General features: G+C 45.2%; 2 protein-coding genes across 2 annotated transcripts; both read left to right on the top strand.

The window, feature by feature from the left end:
* Positions 1-351: 351 nt before the first annotated feature.
* LOC126991701 (protein SpAN-like) lies at positions 352-3016 on the top strand. Its single transcript, XM_050850406.1, has 4 exons — positions 352-656; positions 1088-1275; positions 1785-1988; positions 2873-3016. The coding sequence occupies exons 1-4, from the start codon at positions 482-484 to the stop codon at positions 3014-3016; spliced, it is 711 nt and encodes a 236-aa protein (XP_050706363.1). The 5' UTR covers positions 352-481.
* Positions 3017-6042: 3026 nt separating this feature from the next.
* On the top strand, positions 6043-15469 carry LOC126991702 (uncharacterized). The gene is made up of 9 exons (XM_050850407.1): positions 6043-6156; positions 6459-6542; positions 6899-7064; positions 7598-7738; positions 7974-8547; positions 9460-9566; positions 12195-12330; positions 13148-13225; positions 14611-15469. The coding sequence occupies exons 4-9, from the start codon at positions 7653-7655 to the stop codon at positions 14860-14862; spliced, it is 1233 nt and encodes a 410-aa protein (XP_050706364.1). The 5' UTR covers positions 6043-6156; positions 6459-6542; positions 6899-7064; positions 7598-7652; the 3' UTR covers positions 14863-15469.
* Positions 15470-18126: the final 2657 nt, after the last annotated feature.

Raw genomic sequence — 18126 nt, 5'->3', positions numbered from 1 at the left:
AACTAGTCCGCCTTTCCTCGTTTTCTCTAAATCCCTGTTTCTACATTCTCTATAATTCTCTTATAGTTTGGCTCCAAGCAGTGTCACGCATAAACCACGCCTCGGCCGTGTCTCCTCCCACAAACCTGCGTATGACTTGACTTGGTGTATATAGACTTAGCTTCCCACCACAGGCTCAAAGGAAGCGATGGAGTTGAGCACCGCAGCCACGCTCAGCTATAGTGGATGCACCCAGCTTTTACTTCACCTTTATATTGCACTAATGTAAATATATTTTTTCTCTCTATAGGGGAGTGATGACAAAGGCCACGAGGGACCGGATGACAAGGCAGAAATGAGTGATCTGGTGAGTCTGAATAAAATTACAATGAATACGTAAGTACTCCGCAATACATAGTTTCATCACTCTTGTCTTCCTGTCAGCTATTCCGAATATTCTTTTATTCTTTCCTCTGTTTTTTTCATTAAGACACGAGACTTCATGGAAACCAATCCTAGTGTTGTGAACGGCCACCAAGTCTTTGAAGGAGACATGGTCTTGACGGAGAGCCAGTGGCGAGCGGTCAGGGAGAGGAAGGCCATTGCAGACCTCTCAGCGCGCTGGCCTCAACAGGGCGGCTTTCCCACCGTGCCCTACTACCTCGACACTACCGACTGTATGTAAAAATTATGTTTCCATTCACAAGCAGACAATGACGAGCGTACAGGATGGTCGGTATTACAAGACACTTTCGCTTCTCACATCATCTATTTCTAAAGGCCAAAGAGTGGGTCAGTCGGGTTTTAATGAGTGTTTCTTGAGGTTCACGATACAGAAGAAGGGTCAAACTACCACCAGGGTCATAAAACTACTCCTGGAAATGCCCACAACTCTTACGAAAGCCTTGTCAAATATGTGTTTTTTGGGAGGCGAAATGTCTTGTAATACGACCCTATAGAGCATTTGGCCTACTATCGAGATGTGTTAACATACTCAAAAGAACCTGAATTATAAATCTCGATTGTATACGATAGTTCAGTAACACAGCCAGTCTCTGTCTTTATACTATAAAAAAATGTTTGTTTTCTGTTTTCACCTCGGACTCAGCCGTCACCGTGGCTGCCATAAATGCAGCGATTGCTCACTGGGAGCAAAACACCTGCATCAAATTCCAGCTCACGTCCAACCTCGCTCAACGGCACGTCAGGTTTTTTGAAGGGTCCGGATGCTGGTCGTATGTCGGCATGCTGGCCCAGAATGGACAAGACATTTCCATTGGAAGTGGCTGCAAAGAAGTAAGTATACTATGGTAATATTATGTCGTAACACAATAAATTATATAGTTACTATACTGCACTCCCCAACACCGCTCACTCTACACTGGTTCTGCTCCCATGACATACTCTGATCCCTCAACATTTAAAACTTATGCCACTTGGTTTAACTGTCGTTCCATGCCTCTACTGATTCCTTGCATTAAACATTCCCATGAAGTCTTCTCCTAGAAACCTTCCTCTATTAAGAAACCATACGAAAGTAAATGAAATTCAGGAGTCGCAGCTGTTTGCACAGAAGATGACAGCACCACAAAAATATTACCATTGATAACTAAACAATAAATAGTAATAATAAGAGATGAGATAATGATGAATAACAATAACAAAAATAATGGTAGTTATTATGTGTGTGTGTGTGTGTGTGTGTGTGTGTGTGTGTGTGTGTGTGTGTGTGTGTGTGTGTAGTTATTTAGCTGCCAGAGGCTTGACAAAGTCTTAATAACATCGTTCTCCTCGACGCGGGTCAGCTCGGCATTGTCGCCCATGAGATCGGCCACGCCATTGGGTTCGTGCACGAGCAGAGTCGCCCCGACCGTGACGGCTATGTGGTCATCAATTATGGCAACATCCAAACTGGCAAGGAAAGCAACTTCAATAAGTACAGCACGTCAGTGGTCAACACCTACGGCATACCATACGACTACTCATCCGACATGCACTACGGTTCTACAGTGAGGGACTTTGCATGAGTATGGTTTCCTTCTTATCATGATGACTATACGCTCCCTTATTGTAAAACGTCTCGTTGTCTTTGGGCCAGTTTTACAGTCCAATACAGCAAGTTTGTGAGCTCCCCTACCAAACGGGGGCTTCGTGGTGCAGTGGTTAGCACACTCGGCTCACAATCGAGAGAGCCCGGGTTCGATTCCCGGGCGGAGTGGAAAAATTTGGGCGGCTTTTCTGATACCCTACGCCCCTGTCCACCCAGCAGTGAATGGGTACCAGGTATTAATCGGGGGTTGTGTCCCGTCTCCTGGGGTCTGTTCCCTTCTATAATTCCTTCCCCCTCCTGTCTCTATCCGGCATATGACCACAGATGTTGCGCCGACTAAACCAAACTTTCCTTTTCCCCAACCAAACACAAAATACGACGAAAATTCCTTGTAGCTCTAGTTGATATAAAAAGGTGGAGGGAATTTTAGGAAACTACACAGGAAATCTCTTTATTAGTATATCATGTAATGAGTAGAAATAGCGGATCATTGTAGTGGATATGGTTTGGTTTGGGCGCTTACAATGACAGAGGGCCAGTTTCACAGTTCCCCATGATGGGTTCGTAAGCTCCCAAACCAATACCAGAGCCTTCGAAATTTCCTTGTATAGTGTCTGGTGTTTATATTTAAGTTCACAAATTTTATGAAACTATACAGGAAAAGTCTTGTGTATTTAGTGTGGCATCGAAGACCTCACTATTTTGGATTGTATGGGATTCTATTGTTTGGTTCGGGCTGTTACGAAGACACTGTGTTGGTCTGTGAAATCGGCTCAGAGTGTTGGACTGTCGAACTGGCCCTTAACTCCCCGCAGCAAACTCTCCCCTTGACACATTTTTCAGGGCTTCACCAACAACGGCAAGTCGACCATCGCCACCCTATATCCCTTGGCGCAGGAGCTCATCGGCCAGCGCACGGGACTCTCTCACAGGGACAAACTACTGGCCAACACCATGTACGGCTGCATCAGTGAGTATGCTATATGAGTAATTAAGGGGTTACTATTACACTGGGCAAATTTTCCGTCGATCTTCAGTCAAACCACGATTTCCCGCTGGCGTGGTTCTCATTTGTTTCTTGTTATTGCTGATGATGATGATGGTGAGTAATACCGTCGTCCTTCGGTGAAATCTACCGTAGCATTGGAAGATCGTGGACACGTCAGAAAACCACGGAATTATTGCCGGCGTGCGGCGGGCTGCTTCCCGGTGGATCGTGTGGGCGGCTTCGGTCGTGGGCCCTGGTGTCACTGATGGTGGTCAGCCAGCCCGTTCTGGCGGGCGCGGTGAGTGTCTTGCATTGGCTGCATTTGCTCCTCCTGACTCATCTTTAATCATTGATCTCTAATCCTTGAATCTAGGTTGAGGGGGGGTCTTCTCTGTGGGTGGGCAGTATTAATTAAGCCACGCGGGCGGGCTGAAAAATCCCAGCTTGGTGGCACCGGTCGGGGATTGAACTCGCGTCCTCCTGAACGCGGGGCCGTCTCGCTATCCATTCAGCCACCGCCTCCCACGCCAGCGGAAATCGTGGTTTGACTGAAGATCCACGGAAAATTTGCCCAGTGTGATAGCCCCTTAACCTGGTAGCTGCGGGGATCGTGTTTCCTAAAGGCCCTTCTTCCCTCTAAGCGAGAAAAATGAGAAAAGATCAACACTCACGCAAAGCATTTCATAATATATATCAACGCATTTGTTTATGCATCATCTATTTTTGGGGGTTTATATCATGGCAAAAATGTGGCCCGTCGCTGGTGCACGGTAGAGCCACAAATTTGGCCTGTCGCTGCTACCGGGTTTAAAAAGATCAACGTAGTAAGTAATAATAAGCTGTTTTTTTTTTTTTTATATTTATTTTTTTTTTTTATTCATGTTACTGTTCTTTACATTAATATTTACGTCTATGCTTTTTTTCCTCATTAACTATATCCCTCCTATTATAAAGAAAGGCGTGTCAGTGGAAGGCACAAACAATGAAACTAATGTAAGTAAGTCACGGCACATGTACAGTATTTTTTTAATCTAGTTTCCCTTACCCAGATCTAGCTATGCTGTGGTATACGGTCACTGTTCTTCCCTTAAGTTGTGGCTGCCATTAATATTACTATAATTTACAAAATGAATTGCTTAATCTTCCTATTGATAAAAAAAGGGGTGTTATATTGAACGTGTTGGAGTTCTAATTTCCACGTACAATTTTTTTTTCCAGGCAAAAAAACAAGAGAGTTAAGTGTAAGAGTGCTGAGTTGTAGTTTTCAATCTCCTTGGTAACAGAATAAATTTAATAAAATACTATATGAATTTGTGAAAAATGGTAGTTTCTGATTACTAAATACTTGATGCTCACTTAATGTTCGTTATTTTTCTATGGTATATTGTAAACACGGCCAATTGCTTTTCATCAGTTTTTAGTGCCCTGTTCTCTGCAGTAAACGTATCTGAAAGAATAAATTTTAATTTGAGGTTTATATGTATGATACATCAGTCTTAACCACTTAAATGTGGTTATGCTTTACCATAATTTGATCATTACCTTGAAAATCTTGTTATGACACACTTGCCATATTTTCTGTGTTACTGCTAAATACAATAACACAAATTGACCCTAATGTTTGTCAGAGAGGCCTCAGAATTACCCTAAAAACTCCGCGCTTCTCGCGCTCCAACCACCCAGCATTTTGAGCTAGGTTAAGACACCATCGCTTCTCACATCAACTATTTCTAAAGGTCAAAGAGGGGATCAATCTGGTTTTCATGTGTTTTTTAATGTTCATGGCACAGAAGGGTCAAACTACCACCAGGGTCATAAAACTACCCCTGGAAAGGCCTACAGCTCCTACGAAAGCCATGTCAAATATGTGAGCTTGGGCGACGAAATGTTTTAAAATACGCCCAATAGCCCCAATGTTTCAAGGTCCTAAATACGCCCCTGGTCTCCAATCATTTACATTCCGCAGAAGTGTTGCCTCTCTGTTTCCTACCGATATTTTCATCCTGACTGCGAGGGGAGGAGGCATGCTATAAAAAAAAATGTCTGTTCAGAGCATGAAGACGGTTCAAGGTGTGGCAGATTCCTGAATTCCCATGAGTGCGGCGCTGCCAGTTCGACAGCCAATTATCAGATTAGCACCGTCTCCCTACCTACCCACCCACAACCCACCTGTTTATCTCTCTCTCTCCCTCTCGACCCGGGGGAGGGACCTAAGGGGACACGCCGACCACCACCACCACCACCACTACCACCACCACCACCACCAAAACGTGGCAACATGGGAAAAAATCGTTGCCACATGTCATAGAATTTATACAAATCGTTGTTATAATCCTAAACATCGACACTCATTGTACTATGTTGCTTCCTTTACTATATACAGAATATATAAAATATCACAAATAGCACAGGGATGGGAAATAAGAGACAGACGCATGTACGAAGGTTGATTTGGCAGGATGGCTAGAGGTAAACGACGATACCAGCTCCACCCTGAACCGACTTCATGCTCTGAACATACTATAACTGCATGCCTCCTCCCCTCCGCGGCCTCACACGACTTTGAACTCTTGCTCACCCCTATCCGAGCCAAATCCCTTATGCAAGTGTTAACCAGCATTTTCATTCCTTCGTCCCTCTCTTTGATAATGTCTGGAACAGCCTTCTTTGGTCTGTATTTCCTCCTGTCTGTGACTTGAACTCCTTCCTATACTGAAAAATGAGCACGTTTGCTTACTCGGACTTATTGTAGGAATTTATCTTTTTTACAAATAATGTTTATATCGCTCCTATTTTAACACTCGCCAGGCTTCAACCACCATTACTTTTTCGAGCCGTTTCCATCCGCAAAGTATCCATGCACTTACCATGCACTTTGAATTGGATGATGAAAAAATCCCATCGCGATAGGAAACAAACATGTATGCATATGGTAAGGTACTAGTATTACATAATTTGACCGTCGACACCAACTAAAATGATCAACAATTTTCATCTTTTATAGATAAGTGGCTTGCTGCTTGCGGAGTGAACGCCGACCCCTGCCAGAACGGCGGGTTTTATGGAAAAGGCTGCGCTTGTGTGTGTCCCTCGGGCACCTCAGGGGCCAACTGTCAGACAGTGACAGGAGACTACTACGGTGATTGGCCGCCCCTTTGCACACCTTGTCTCTGGAGCTCTCAGAATACTTGTTCTCTTTGTTCCTCTGCAGTGAGGAAGCACCTTACGATAGCTTTGCTCTTGGGATAAAAGAGGATAACAGTTCAACCTTCAATTACAGTGTAGTCCAAGAATTCCTCATTAAATAATATCTATAGCTCAGCGAACCTTTTTGAAAACTTGGAATGATCCAGTGACTATATAATCGTTCTTTTTCTAGTGGATTATGCAAAATCCGGCTGTTCCGGCATAACTGATGACACCAAACCTCGTCTTCCACAGACAAGTTGACGAATCCCTGCACTGAGAAAGTAACTCAGAAAGGCCTCCTCACCTCGCCGGGCTATCCAAGCAACTACCCAAACAGTGAGTGAAAGATTTACATAGATTTACATAGAAAATCAGACCACACAGACCCCATGGTCCAGACTAGGTGGCCTGTCCCTAAACCTAAGTGCTTCTACATTAGTCAGATGGCTCCTAAGCGTTACATTTCATTTCTAGTTGATATTAAGTTGAAGGAAGTGACGGTCGAGCTTGTTTTTAAAGGAGTCAATCGTGTTACACTGAACCACTGAAGGTGGGAGCTTATTCCATTCTCGCACTACAACGTTTGTGTGTGTGTGTGTCTTGTACAGAAGCCAGACACAGTGTGGGTGGGCGGGCTCCCTTTGTGTGGTGTTGTCTGTTCACCCTCTGTTCCGTTCTCCCTGCCCCGGCAGTCCAGTGCGTCAAGTGGATTGTAGCTCCTGCATGCCACGTGCCCCGAGTGACCTTCTCAGACTTTTACCTGTACGGAAAGAATCCCTACTGCGGCTCGACTACAGCGACGTGCTGCTACTTTGATGGTCTGGAGATCAGAACCGACAACTTGTACAACGGTGCAGTGTGAGTATACAAAGACCCTGCTCGCTCTGGATTTTTTTTTTTCTTTTTTTTTTACGTGTACGCCTGTAGCGCCGGTAGGCTCTCTTGAGGGGCCTGGATGGAAGTCGGCCCCAGCTCGTCATGGCGCAGGGCAAATTTTTATAGTGGCGCCATCTTCTCTTGGCTCATGCTGCCCCCCGGAACTCGTTCTTGATTCACTTGGACGGTTTCCTCTAGAGTCCGGGTTGATGGGTGGTCTTCAGGACAGAATGTGGGTAGTTTTAAGCCACTCGGCGGTGACTGAAAAATCCCAGGTGGTAGCGTGGGGACTCGAGCCCTCGTCGTCCTTCACGCGGTGAATGTGGGCCCAGCACGCTACCACTCAGCCACCGCCTACCTGCCCCGTGACGGCAAGCAAGGCTGCCACTGTTACTCTTACAAGGCGTATTCACTTATAATTATTACGTAACAAGTTTAGTTTGTGATATTCCTTTGTGCCACTAAACTTGGACGATGGTGACCGTGACCACTCAAGATCTTCCAATCCTCGGCAGGTATTGTGGCACGGACATCACTGCAGGCCAGACCTTCACCGGAACCGGTCAAGAGATGATTTTATACTTCAGGGCGATAAGTAATAATCTTCGCAAGGGATGGTCTGCCCAACTCACCTTTGTGCCGCAACCGGGATGCACGTAAGTGACAAAAAAGAGGGATGGGAGAGTCTCAGGACCAGTGAAGAGTAGAACCACATTTTTGCATTGTACCTTCATCAGCCTGTGTTTTTTTTTACAACAAAGGAGACAGCTCAAGGGCACAAAATAAGGAAACAATAATAAAAAAAATCCCGTTACTCGCTGCTCCCAATTTATTCGTAGATCGCAAATATTTTATGTCCTAATGATTCCTTTATTTTTTGTATTTCTTCAGAACCACCACTACAGAAACCCCCACCAGCACCACCACCACAGCAACAACCACCACTAAAAAACCCACCACCACCACCACCCCCACAGCAACAACCACCACTACAAAACCCACCACCACCACCACCAGAACCACCACTACAAAACCCACCACCACCACCCCCACAGCAACAACCACCACTACAAAACCGACCACCAGCACCACCACCACAGCAACAACCACCACTACAAAACCGACCACCAGAACCACCACTACAAAACCCACCACCAGAACCACCACTACAAAACCCACCACCAGAACCACCACTACAAAACCCACCACCAGAACCACCACTACAAAACCCACCACCAGAACCACCACTACAAAACCCACCACCAGAACCACCACTACAAAACCCACCACTGCCACCCCCAGAGCAATAACCACCACTACTAAACCGACCACCACCACCACCACCAGCCCTAAACCACCAAGATGTTTAACTCAGGCATTCAACGGAGTGTTCTACTGGTCCTCCCCCGGCTTCGGGATCACCAACTACCCGAATAACTTTAACTGCGCACTGCGAGGATTTTCGGTATGTGCCTTACTTTTCTGGCCGTGGTGGGTGAGGTAAGTAATAGCTCATTCCAGCGTCACAAAGCGTCCATGATATTACGAGACATGATATTCTATACCAGAGGAGAAGAAAGCCGAGTTAGTGCACTGCCTAAGGTCATTGTTCTGTCTGCCATTCCTATTTGCTTGCGTTTCCGTTTTATTGTTCAAATCAAGAATTACTGTTATAAAACGCCTTGACGCTGAGTACATCTAAGTAGTCAGGGCATACACTATATATCTCTCGCATTTCCTGGAAGCTGAGAAGATGGTGCCACTATAAACACTTGCCTGCGCCATGACAGGCTGGGGTCGACTGCAATCCAGTCCCTTCAAGAGAGCCTACCGGCGCTATAGGCGTACACGTAAAAAAAAAAAAAGACTTTCAAGTAAGAAAGTGTATTTTACACACACACACACACACACACACACACACACACACACACACACACACACACACACACACACACACACACACACACTCAAGAAGAAGGTATCAGGACACCTCTTCTCACGTAATTGACTGCTCTTTCGGCCACCTCTTTGGATTCTCTACAGGAGCAGCGAGTAGCGGGCTATTTTTCTTTTTATTGTTTCCTTTTTTGTGTGCCCTTGTGCTGTCTCCTTTGCTGTAAGCACACACACACACACACACACACACACACACACAGCTATAGTTATATATCCTCGAAACACGCCACTAACAATCAGACTCAGGCAGTATTACAGTGTCCACGATAATAATTCCACTCGACGTAGTAGTGGAGTGATAAAAGGTGCGCCCAAGAGTTCAGGGTTTATGAAAAGAATAAACTGCTCCGTTATTTGTGTAGCAAACCCGCATACAGGCAAACAGGTCAGGGCTTATAGAAGTGTTCCTTTGCTTGTTCAGACGACATCCATGTTGACGCTGAAACTGGAAAGGTTCACGCTGCAGGGAGCGCTGAGAAGATGTGTGGATGGCGTCGAGTTAACATTCTTGTACAATCGAACGACAACGTGAGTAGCGTGTGTGGTTTGTTGCTTGAGTGACTAAAGGTGTGAGTGTGCATGCTTAAGACATAGAGTAACAGGTGATGCCTTATACAGCGGAAAAGTTGGAAAGTTTCGTTTAGTCGGCGCAACATCTGTGGTCATATGCCGGAGAGGGACAGGAGGGGGAAGGAATTATAGGAGAAGGCAACATCTGTGGTCATATGCCGGAGAGAGACAGGAGGGGGAAGGAATTATAGGAGAAGGCAACATCTGTGGTCATATGCCGGAGAGAGACAGGAGGGGGAAGGAATTATAGGAGAATGCAACATCTGTGGTCATGAGCCGGAGAGAGACAGGAGAGGGAAGGAATTATAGGAGAAGGCAACATCTGTGGGCATATGTCGGAGAGAGACAGGAGGGGGAAGGATTATAGGAGAAGGGAACAGACCCCAGGAGACGGGACACAACCCCCGATTAATACCTGGTATCCATTCACTGCTGGGTGGACAGGGGTGTAGGATATCGGAAAAACCGCCCCAATTTTTCCACTCCGCCCGGGAATCGAACCCGGGCTCTCTCGATTGTGAGCCGAGTGTGCTAACCACTGCACCACGAAGCTCCCCCCTTATACAGCGGCAGGTAAGGGTAGGTGTCAAGGGATGGTCCGCTTGTTTAATGGGTAGTTGTTGCATTAGTGTTAATGACTGGGGTGGGTGGAATGGTTGGGCGTTTTGTCCCTCGTCACGGAGAGTTATGGTGTTATGGCGAGGTTTATAAATGGATGAAGGGCTTTAATAAGGGGGATATTCATAAGGTTTTGTTGGTAAGAGAACCGGGTAGGACACGAAGTAATGGGTTTAAACTGGATAAATTCAGATTCAACAGGGACATAGGCAAAAATTGGTTTACTAACAGGGTGGTGTATGAGTGGAATAGGCTTAGCAGTCATGTGGTGAGTGCCAATACAATTGTCACATTCAAAAATAGATTAGATAAATTCATGGACAGCGATATTAGGTGGGGTTAGATACACGGGAGCTTAGGTTCAAAGGAGCTGCCTCGTACAGGCCTACCGACCTCTTGCAGACTCCTACGTTCTTATGTTCTTATATTAAGGAGGAAGAGCGGAGTGGGTTTCTATACTTAATTCACATGTTTGGTTGACAACGAGAGATGGGAACGATGCCCAACGTTACCAGATTACCGTACGCATAACATTGTATTTTCCTGTTTCTGGGGTGGGTTTCATCATAGTGGTCTCCCAGACGTGGTGACGCCACGCGCAGTTGGGAGAATTTCTTGGGCGTTTCATCACCGCGCCACAAGCACTTCCAAGTTGGATTGGGGGCGGTCTTGGGAGAAACCATCGTTGCCAATCATCCGCGTCGCTTTGACGTCTAATATGTCTTCAATTAACCGAAATTACACTTCTTATGTATAATTATGGAATTATAAATATAAACAATTGATATTTAGTTGAAATACAGCGATAGTATCTTCATTGTAAGGAATATGTTCACGTATTTTTGTTCCGTCTGCATCTTCAACGGCACCACGGTGTAAACAAACATTTAGTGAGTCGTGAGTAGACCCTGGCCACCTCGCCACCATGGCCCGCAGCTTGTACTGTGCATCAAATAACACTTGCACATTGATGCTGTGGTAGTTCTTGCGGTTGACGTTCACTTCTTCGTGCTCATGTGGGGCCACTATTCTTACGTGGGTGCCATCAACAGCACCCACCACACCGAGAAAACCAGCAATTTCGGCAAACTCCGCCTTCATTCTCTGCTACGCCCCCCGGTTTAAAGGGAAGCCCATGAACTGCCTCATATTCTCTTATGTCACGAGAGGAGCATCCACGGTCTGGGTGATGATTCTGCTGACTGTGGCCCGGGAAACTCCAAAGTCATCTGCGCTGCACTGCTGCATTTTCCCGGTGGCGAGGTATCGCAGAGTCAACGCCACTTTCAGCTCCGCTGTGACCGCACGGCTCCTCTCAGTCCTGTTGCCTGGCTTGGGAGCTTTCGTGATACCTGCCCAATGTTTCTCGCACACCTGGGACTCCTTGAGCACACTTCCAAGGACTTGGGAACTTTGATGAAACCCACCCCCATAAATATTGCAAAAAAAAAAAGAGCAACAATAATTACCGCTTTTAACGATAATTATAAATGCATATCGTTATCTTTGTGGGTACGATAGTTTTTGGTCAGAAATCGGCAAAAACAATACGCCAAGTACGACAATCTGGTAACGTTGACGATGCCACTACAGACGACGGTGGGTAGGCGGTGGCTGAGTGGTAACGTGCTGGGCCCACATTCACCACGTGATGGACGACGCGAGTTCGAATCCCCACGCTATCACCTGGGATTTTTCAGTCACCGCCGAGTGGCTTAAAACTACCCACATGCTGTCCTGAAGACCACCCATCAACCCGGACTCTAGAGGAAACCGTCCAAGTGAATCAAGAAGGAGTTCCAGGGGGCAGCATGAGCCAAGAGAAGATGGCGCCACTATAAACACTTGCCTGCGCCATTATGGGCTGGGGCCGAACACCATCCACGCCCCTCAAGCGAGCCTACCGGCGCTATAGGCGTAGACGTAAAAAAAAAAAAGCTATAACCTTGTTCTTAATTTAATCACCAGGTTGTGTGGATCTCAATCAGGGAAAGTCTTTACATCGCCATCTTTCAATTTCAACGCGAGATTCTTCACCGACCCCACGATGACCTATCAGGGCTACAACATCTCCTTCACGCCTGCAACCACGAGTTGTCACCAGGTAAGGAACGTTGTGGATTTATCTGAGCTTCTCCGGCATTGCACAACTGTGCTGCTTGCTAAGTTGTCACCAGGTAAAGGGCTATGGGCCGTATTTTAAGACATTTCGTCGCGCAAGTTCACATATTTGACAAGGCTTTCGTATGAGTTAGGACATTTCCAGGAGTAGTTTTATGACCCTGGTGGTAGTTTGACCCTTCCCCAGTAGCATGAGCCTAAAGAACCACTCATTAGAACCCGACTGACACCTTTGACCTTTAGAAAGAGTTGATGTGAGAAGTGAAACTGTCTTATAATACCACCCTATTACACTGGGCAACTTTTCCGTGGATCTTCAGTCAAACCACGATTTCCGCTGGCGTGGTTCTCATATTTCCGTGGTTTTCTGACGTGTCCATGATCTTCCAAAGCTACGGTAGATTTCACCTAAGGAAAACATCAACAATAACACGAAACAAATGAGAACCACGCCAGCAGAAATCGTGGTTTGACTGAAGATCCACGGAAAATTTGCCCAGTGTAATGGTAGCCCCTTAAGGAACATTGTGGATTTATCTGAGCCTCGCTACTTCGGCAATATATAACTGTGCTGCTTGCTAAGTTGAGACTCTTGCCAGATGGACATATTGACAGTAGATGTATAATACTATCCATTGTATATATTTTTTTTTTGTGTTTAATAATAGTAAGATAAATTATGTAACATAGTTTGTATTTGAATTCGATCCATCGTACAAGCACATACGAGGGCTGCTTATAATCCCTGCTTGATGCACCCTCAAGCCTGGTATCATAATCACTATGGTATCCATCCACAGATAATCACGGCAGCTGTTGGTCAGACTGGCACAATAACTTCCCCTCCAGCAGAAAAATACTGCGAATACCGAATCCAGGTAAAAACTGATGTAACACAAGAAAGGTATTAGTGTGTGTCTCTCTCCACAACACTGCCACTCCTGCGGGGGTGTCGACAAGAGATTTGTTTGGTCATGTCATCTATTTTCATTAAACCTTAACCCGTCCGCTGCGATGGGCACGAATTTGGCCTTCACTGGTAGCCTGGTAACACATACTCCCAGGTCTTTCTCTGCCTCTGTGGTGGATAGTGGAGTGTTTCCCATGTGGTATTAGTGTGCTGGATGTCCCTTCACTGGTAGCCTGGTAACACATACTCCCAGGTCTTTCTCTGCCTCTTTGGTGGATAGTGGAGTGTTTCCCATGTGGTATTGGTGTGCTGGATATCCCTTCACTGGTAGCCTGGTAACACATACTCCCAGGTCTTTCTCTGCCTCTGTGGTGGATAGTGGAGTGTTTCCCATGTGGTATTGGTGTGCTGGATATCCCTTCACTGGTAGCCTGGTAACACATACTCCCAGGTCTTTCTCTGCCTCTGTGGTGGATAGTGGAGTGTTTCCCATGTGTTATTGGTGTGCTGGATATCCCTTCACTGGTAGCCTGGTAACATACACTCCCAGGTCTTTCTCTGCCTCTGTGTTGGATAGTGGAGTGTTTCCCATGTGGTATTGGTGTGCTGGATATCCCTTCACTGGTAGCCTGGTAACATACACTCCCAGGTCTTTCTCTGCCTCTGTGGTGGATAGTGGAGTGTTTCCCATGTGGTATTGGTGTGCTGGATATCCCTTCAATGGTAGCCTGGTAACATACACTCCCAGGTCTTTCTCTGCCTCAGTGGTGGACAGTGGAGTGTTTCCCATGTGGTATTGGTATGCTGGATATCCCTTCACTGGTAGCCTGGTAACATACACTCCCAGGTCTTTCTCTGCCTCTGTGGTGGATAGTGGAGTGTTTCCTATGTGGTATTGGTGTGCTGGATATCCCTTCACTGGTAGCCTGGTAACATACACTCCCAGGTCTTTCTCTGCCTCTGTGGTGGATAGTGGAGTGTTTCCCATGTGGTATTGGTGTGCTGGATATCCCTCCCAAGATGCAGGACCTTATATTTTTCTTCATTGAATTGTAGCAGCCAGTTTTTGTTCCATTCCTGTAGCTTGGTGATGTCTTCTGGTAGGAAATCCGCATTCAAGGGGTTAAAACAATCACCACCAACTCCATAAAAGGTTACATTATACTTGAGTCCTCCACACGTAGCTACCATGCGCTTGCTTCCTCCAACACTCCAGTGATTTATAACATTATCACTTGCTCATCCCCCCTTCAAACACCCATTTTTCTTCGAGCAGGTCGCCAATGAAACATCAGAGGCCCGTTCCATATCTACCTCTAAGGTAACGCAACTCTCTTTTTTTTTTGTCCAAAGGCTCCTTCTGGAAGTCGCGTGAAGGTCAACGAAGTTACATCAAGGATTCTAGGGACAACGAACTGTGAAACTGACTGGCTTCTGCTGAACGGGAGGAGTGAGAAGATGTACCCGTCAGACACCAGCTTAATTATCTGCGGCAATAAGGTAGTGCCTTCACCTCTGATATCCCAGACCAATGAGATGTACGCAGCTTATCAAGGCACCAGCAGCAGCAGCCGCGGTTTCACTATCAAGTATACCGTCATCTAAGTCAAACGTTCCTGGATTTTCTCGCCAATCACGACTCCAATGTATCTATACGGGCACGAATTTCATTTTCTTTACAACAAAGGAGACAGCTCAAGGGCACACAAAAAAGGAAACAATAATGAAAAAAAAAGAGCCCGCTTCTCGCTGCTCCTAAAAAAATGAATCAAAAGAGGTGGCCGAAAGAGAGGTCAATTTCGGGAGGAGAATTCATTAGTACACCTGCAACCCTTTCAGTTTGCCTCTTGCCCACGATGTTTCTTTGTTTAAAATCATATCACTGGTAAGCCAAGTCAGCTGATATAACTTAAACGAGGAACAGATATCAAGGCTGGTATTACAAGACACTTTCCCTTCTCACATCAAGATATTTCTAAAGGTCAAAAGGGGATATCAATCAGGCTCTAATGAGTGTTTTTTAGGTTCAGGGTACAGAAGAAGGGTCAAACTACCACCAGGGTCATAAAACTAGAACCGGAAATGCCCACAACTTCTAGGAAAGCCTTGTCAAATATGTGTTCTTGGGCGGCGAAATGTCTTATAATCCGAGCCTAAGCATCCTTTTAGTGTTCTACAATAGCCGCCCCAAGAAAATAAATCTATGCAGCAGTTTCATGTATCATTCCTACCCCCCCCCCCTCTCTCTCTCTCTCTCTCTCTCTCTCTCTCTCTAGTTAAGCACAGAAATTTACTGATCACGTGGGTGCCGGCTACGTCGTTTTTTCCGTATTGTCTGCAAAGTTTGTTTTTATAGCAAGGGAGGAAGCTCAAGAAAAAAAAGCCCTCTAGAGCCTGCTCAAATGACAACAACAACAACAACAAAAACAACAACAACAACAACAATAACAATAACAATAACGCTACAACCAGAAGACGAACATGAAAAAAAAAATAAATAAACAAGAAGAAAAAGAAAAAAAGAGGAAATGGAGGACAAAGAACAAAAAAGTAGAAACAAAAGCAAAAAAAAAAACCAAAACAAAAAAACAAGAACCATCTATATGGTGGAGAAGATGAGGAACAACAAGAAAGGTAGATGAAGGATACGAAGAACAACGGATAAAGAAGAACAAAAAACAAGAACGGAGAAAGATAAGGACAACAACAACTTGAGATTCAGAGGGAAAATAACGAGAGGTCAGGAGAGAGGTCAACTTCGAAAGGAGAGATGTCTCGATACCCTCCTCTTCAAAGAGCTAAAGTTGTAGGCAGGAGGAAATACAGGCGAGGGAAGGCTGTTCCAGAGATTACCAGCGGAAGAGATGAAAAAACAAAGATGGGAATTTGACAGCATAGGGACGAGGAGATAGGAGGAGACAGACTGGGTACAGATTACAAGAGTCAGACAGGGGTGTGTCCTGTCCCCAGACTTCTTTTCTCTATACGATCAACGAGTGACAGAAGAATTGGAAAATATGGATGGAATTTTAATTGGAGGTAGAAATGTTAACAATATAAAGTATGCAGACGACACTGTACTTTTGGCTGACTCAGAGGAGAAACTACAAGCACTGGTGAACAGGATACAGGAGAGTTGCGAGAGAAAACGGCTAAAAATCAATGGCAGTAAAACAGAGGTTATGGTGGTTACAAAGAAAAAGCAAATTTCGAGTGGGGATACGGATTGGTGAAAGGGTTATTGAGCAAGTATAAAAATTTAATTACCTTGGGAGCATGATTAGTGAAGACGGAGGAAGTGAGAAGGAAATAGGCAGGAGAATATGTATAGCAAAGACGGCATTCGGAAATATGAGGAAACTGTTGAATAATTTGAGTATGAATATGGAGATGCGATTGAGATTATTAAAATGTTTTGTGTGGTCATCTTTACTATATGGTTGCGAAACATGGACAATTATAGCAAATACAAAGAAAAAGATAGACGCGGCGGAAATGTGTTTTTAAGGAGAATGTTGAGAATTCCCTGGACGGAGAGTGTGACAAACCAGGAAGTTCTGCGAAGAGCAGCAGTAGATAAGCAATTAACGAAAAGTATAAGAAGCCGACAACTAAAGTTTCTGGGTCATGTGCTAAGAAGGAGAGGACTAGAAAGTGACTGTTTGCCTGGAAGAGTGGAAGGAAGAGGAGCGAGAGGACGTCAAAGAATTAAATTTATGGACAGCCTGCCACAAGACATGGATGGAAGACTCAGTGTGGCAGAAGTTGTGAGAATGGCTGATGATAGGGAGAGATGGAGGTCCGTGATCGCCGACGGGGGGGGGGCGGGATAATAATGAATAAATAAATGTTACGGGAAAATAATAGGAATATTTATATTAGTATTACGACTACGAATGTGTGTGTGTGTGTGTGTGTGTGTGTGTGTGTAGTTGAGAGCTCAGTGGCACCGAGTGACCGAGTTATTTCCCCTTTGGTTTTGTTTTGAGTTAATGGTAGGACATAAGGTTTGCTCTGAGTGAAAAAAAAAGTAAGGCGTTAAATGATGGGCTCATAAAATTGTGTGTAGAGTGCTGCGATGTCAAGCTGTCAAGTGGCGGGTGACAGGAATACGAGATGGGATGGCTCTGGCAGAGAGAGAGAGAGAGAGAGAGAGAGCACGAAAGTCGTAAGTGTGCCTTCTCTCCTTCTTGCCTCTCAAATTTACTTGATTTTAGGTGTAAGGTGCAGTCAAAGTGATTGGAGGACTATATAATTATACTGTAGAGGCACCAAGTGAACTTGTCTGGTGACAGTGGTGAGTATGTAGTAATTGATTCTGTATTATGACGGGGAGAGTGGCAGGCGACGCGAGACGCGTATGGGACCTGTGACGTCGACCTTTGCCGCTATATTACCACCTTTAATGACCGTTTTGTGCTTGACAGTGGACAGTGTAGAGTGGCTGAGTGACTATTGTATGTTCAGCACCTGAACAATGGAGCTGCTGAGTTGAATAAGAGCAGGTGATCTATTTTGAGAAACATTCATTGACGACGTAGGCTCACGTAGCCTATTCATGTTATCCGTATAATATTTTCTGACCACAAATTTCAAATTTCTGAAAATTATGATTGATAGACTTCATTTTCTGTTTATGTAATACTTTTTTTCTATAGCGTGTGTCATTCCTGGAATTCACGCAGGCTTGGGATTTGTGCCTTTCCATTCCTTACATATTTCCTCCTTGGCCACAAAACGCTTCACGTACGTACTCTATCTGGTGTAAGAAAGTCACCACTGACTCGGCTGATGCCCCGGATAATTCAGTTAATGAGGTAGGTAAATAATGAAATAATGATTAAGAATAATTACTGCAGAACACGTTAG

The sequence above is a fragment of the Eriocheir sinensis genome, unplaced genomic scaffold, assembly GCF_024679095.1.
Source record: "Eriocheir sinensis breed Jianghai 21 unplaced genomic scaffold, ASM2467909v1 Scaffold323, whole genome shotgun sequence".
Classification (NCBI taxonomy): domain Eukaryota; kingdom Metazoa; phylum Arthropoda; class Malacostraca; order Decapoda; family Varunidae; genus Eriocheir; species Eriocheir sinensis.
Note: the sequence above shows the minus strand (reverse complement) of the source record. Positions and strands in the feature narration are given on the sequence as shown.

Excerpts from the sequence above, each read along its gene's own strand:
- LOC126991702 (XM_050850407.1), top strand. The coding sequence starts at position 7,653 with ATGATTTTATACTTCAGGGCGATAAGTAATAATCTTCGCAAGGGATGG. Across the intron at positions 9,567-12,194 it reads TTGTACAATCGAACGACAAC|GTTGTGTGGATCTCAATCAG; the intron begins GTGAGTAGCGTG and ends TTTAATCACCAG. Across the intron at positions 13,226-14,610 it reads ACTGCGAATACCGAATCCAG|GCTCCTTCTGGAAGTCGCGT; the intron begins GTAAAAACTGAT and ends TTTTGTCCAAAG.
- LOC126991701 (XM_050850406.1), top strand. The coding sequence starts at position 482 with ATGGAAACCAATCCTAGTGTTGTGAACGGCCACCAAGTCTTTGAAGGA. Across the intron at positions 657-1,087 it reads CTACCTCGACACTACCGACT|CCGTCACCGTGGCTGCCATA; the intron begins GTATGTAAAAAT and ends CCTCGGACTCAG. Across the intron at positions 1,276-1,784 it reads TTGGAAGTGGCTGCAAAGAA|CTCGGCATTGTCGCCCATGA; the intron begins GTAAGTATACTA and ends GACGCGGGTCAG.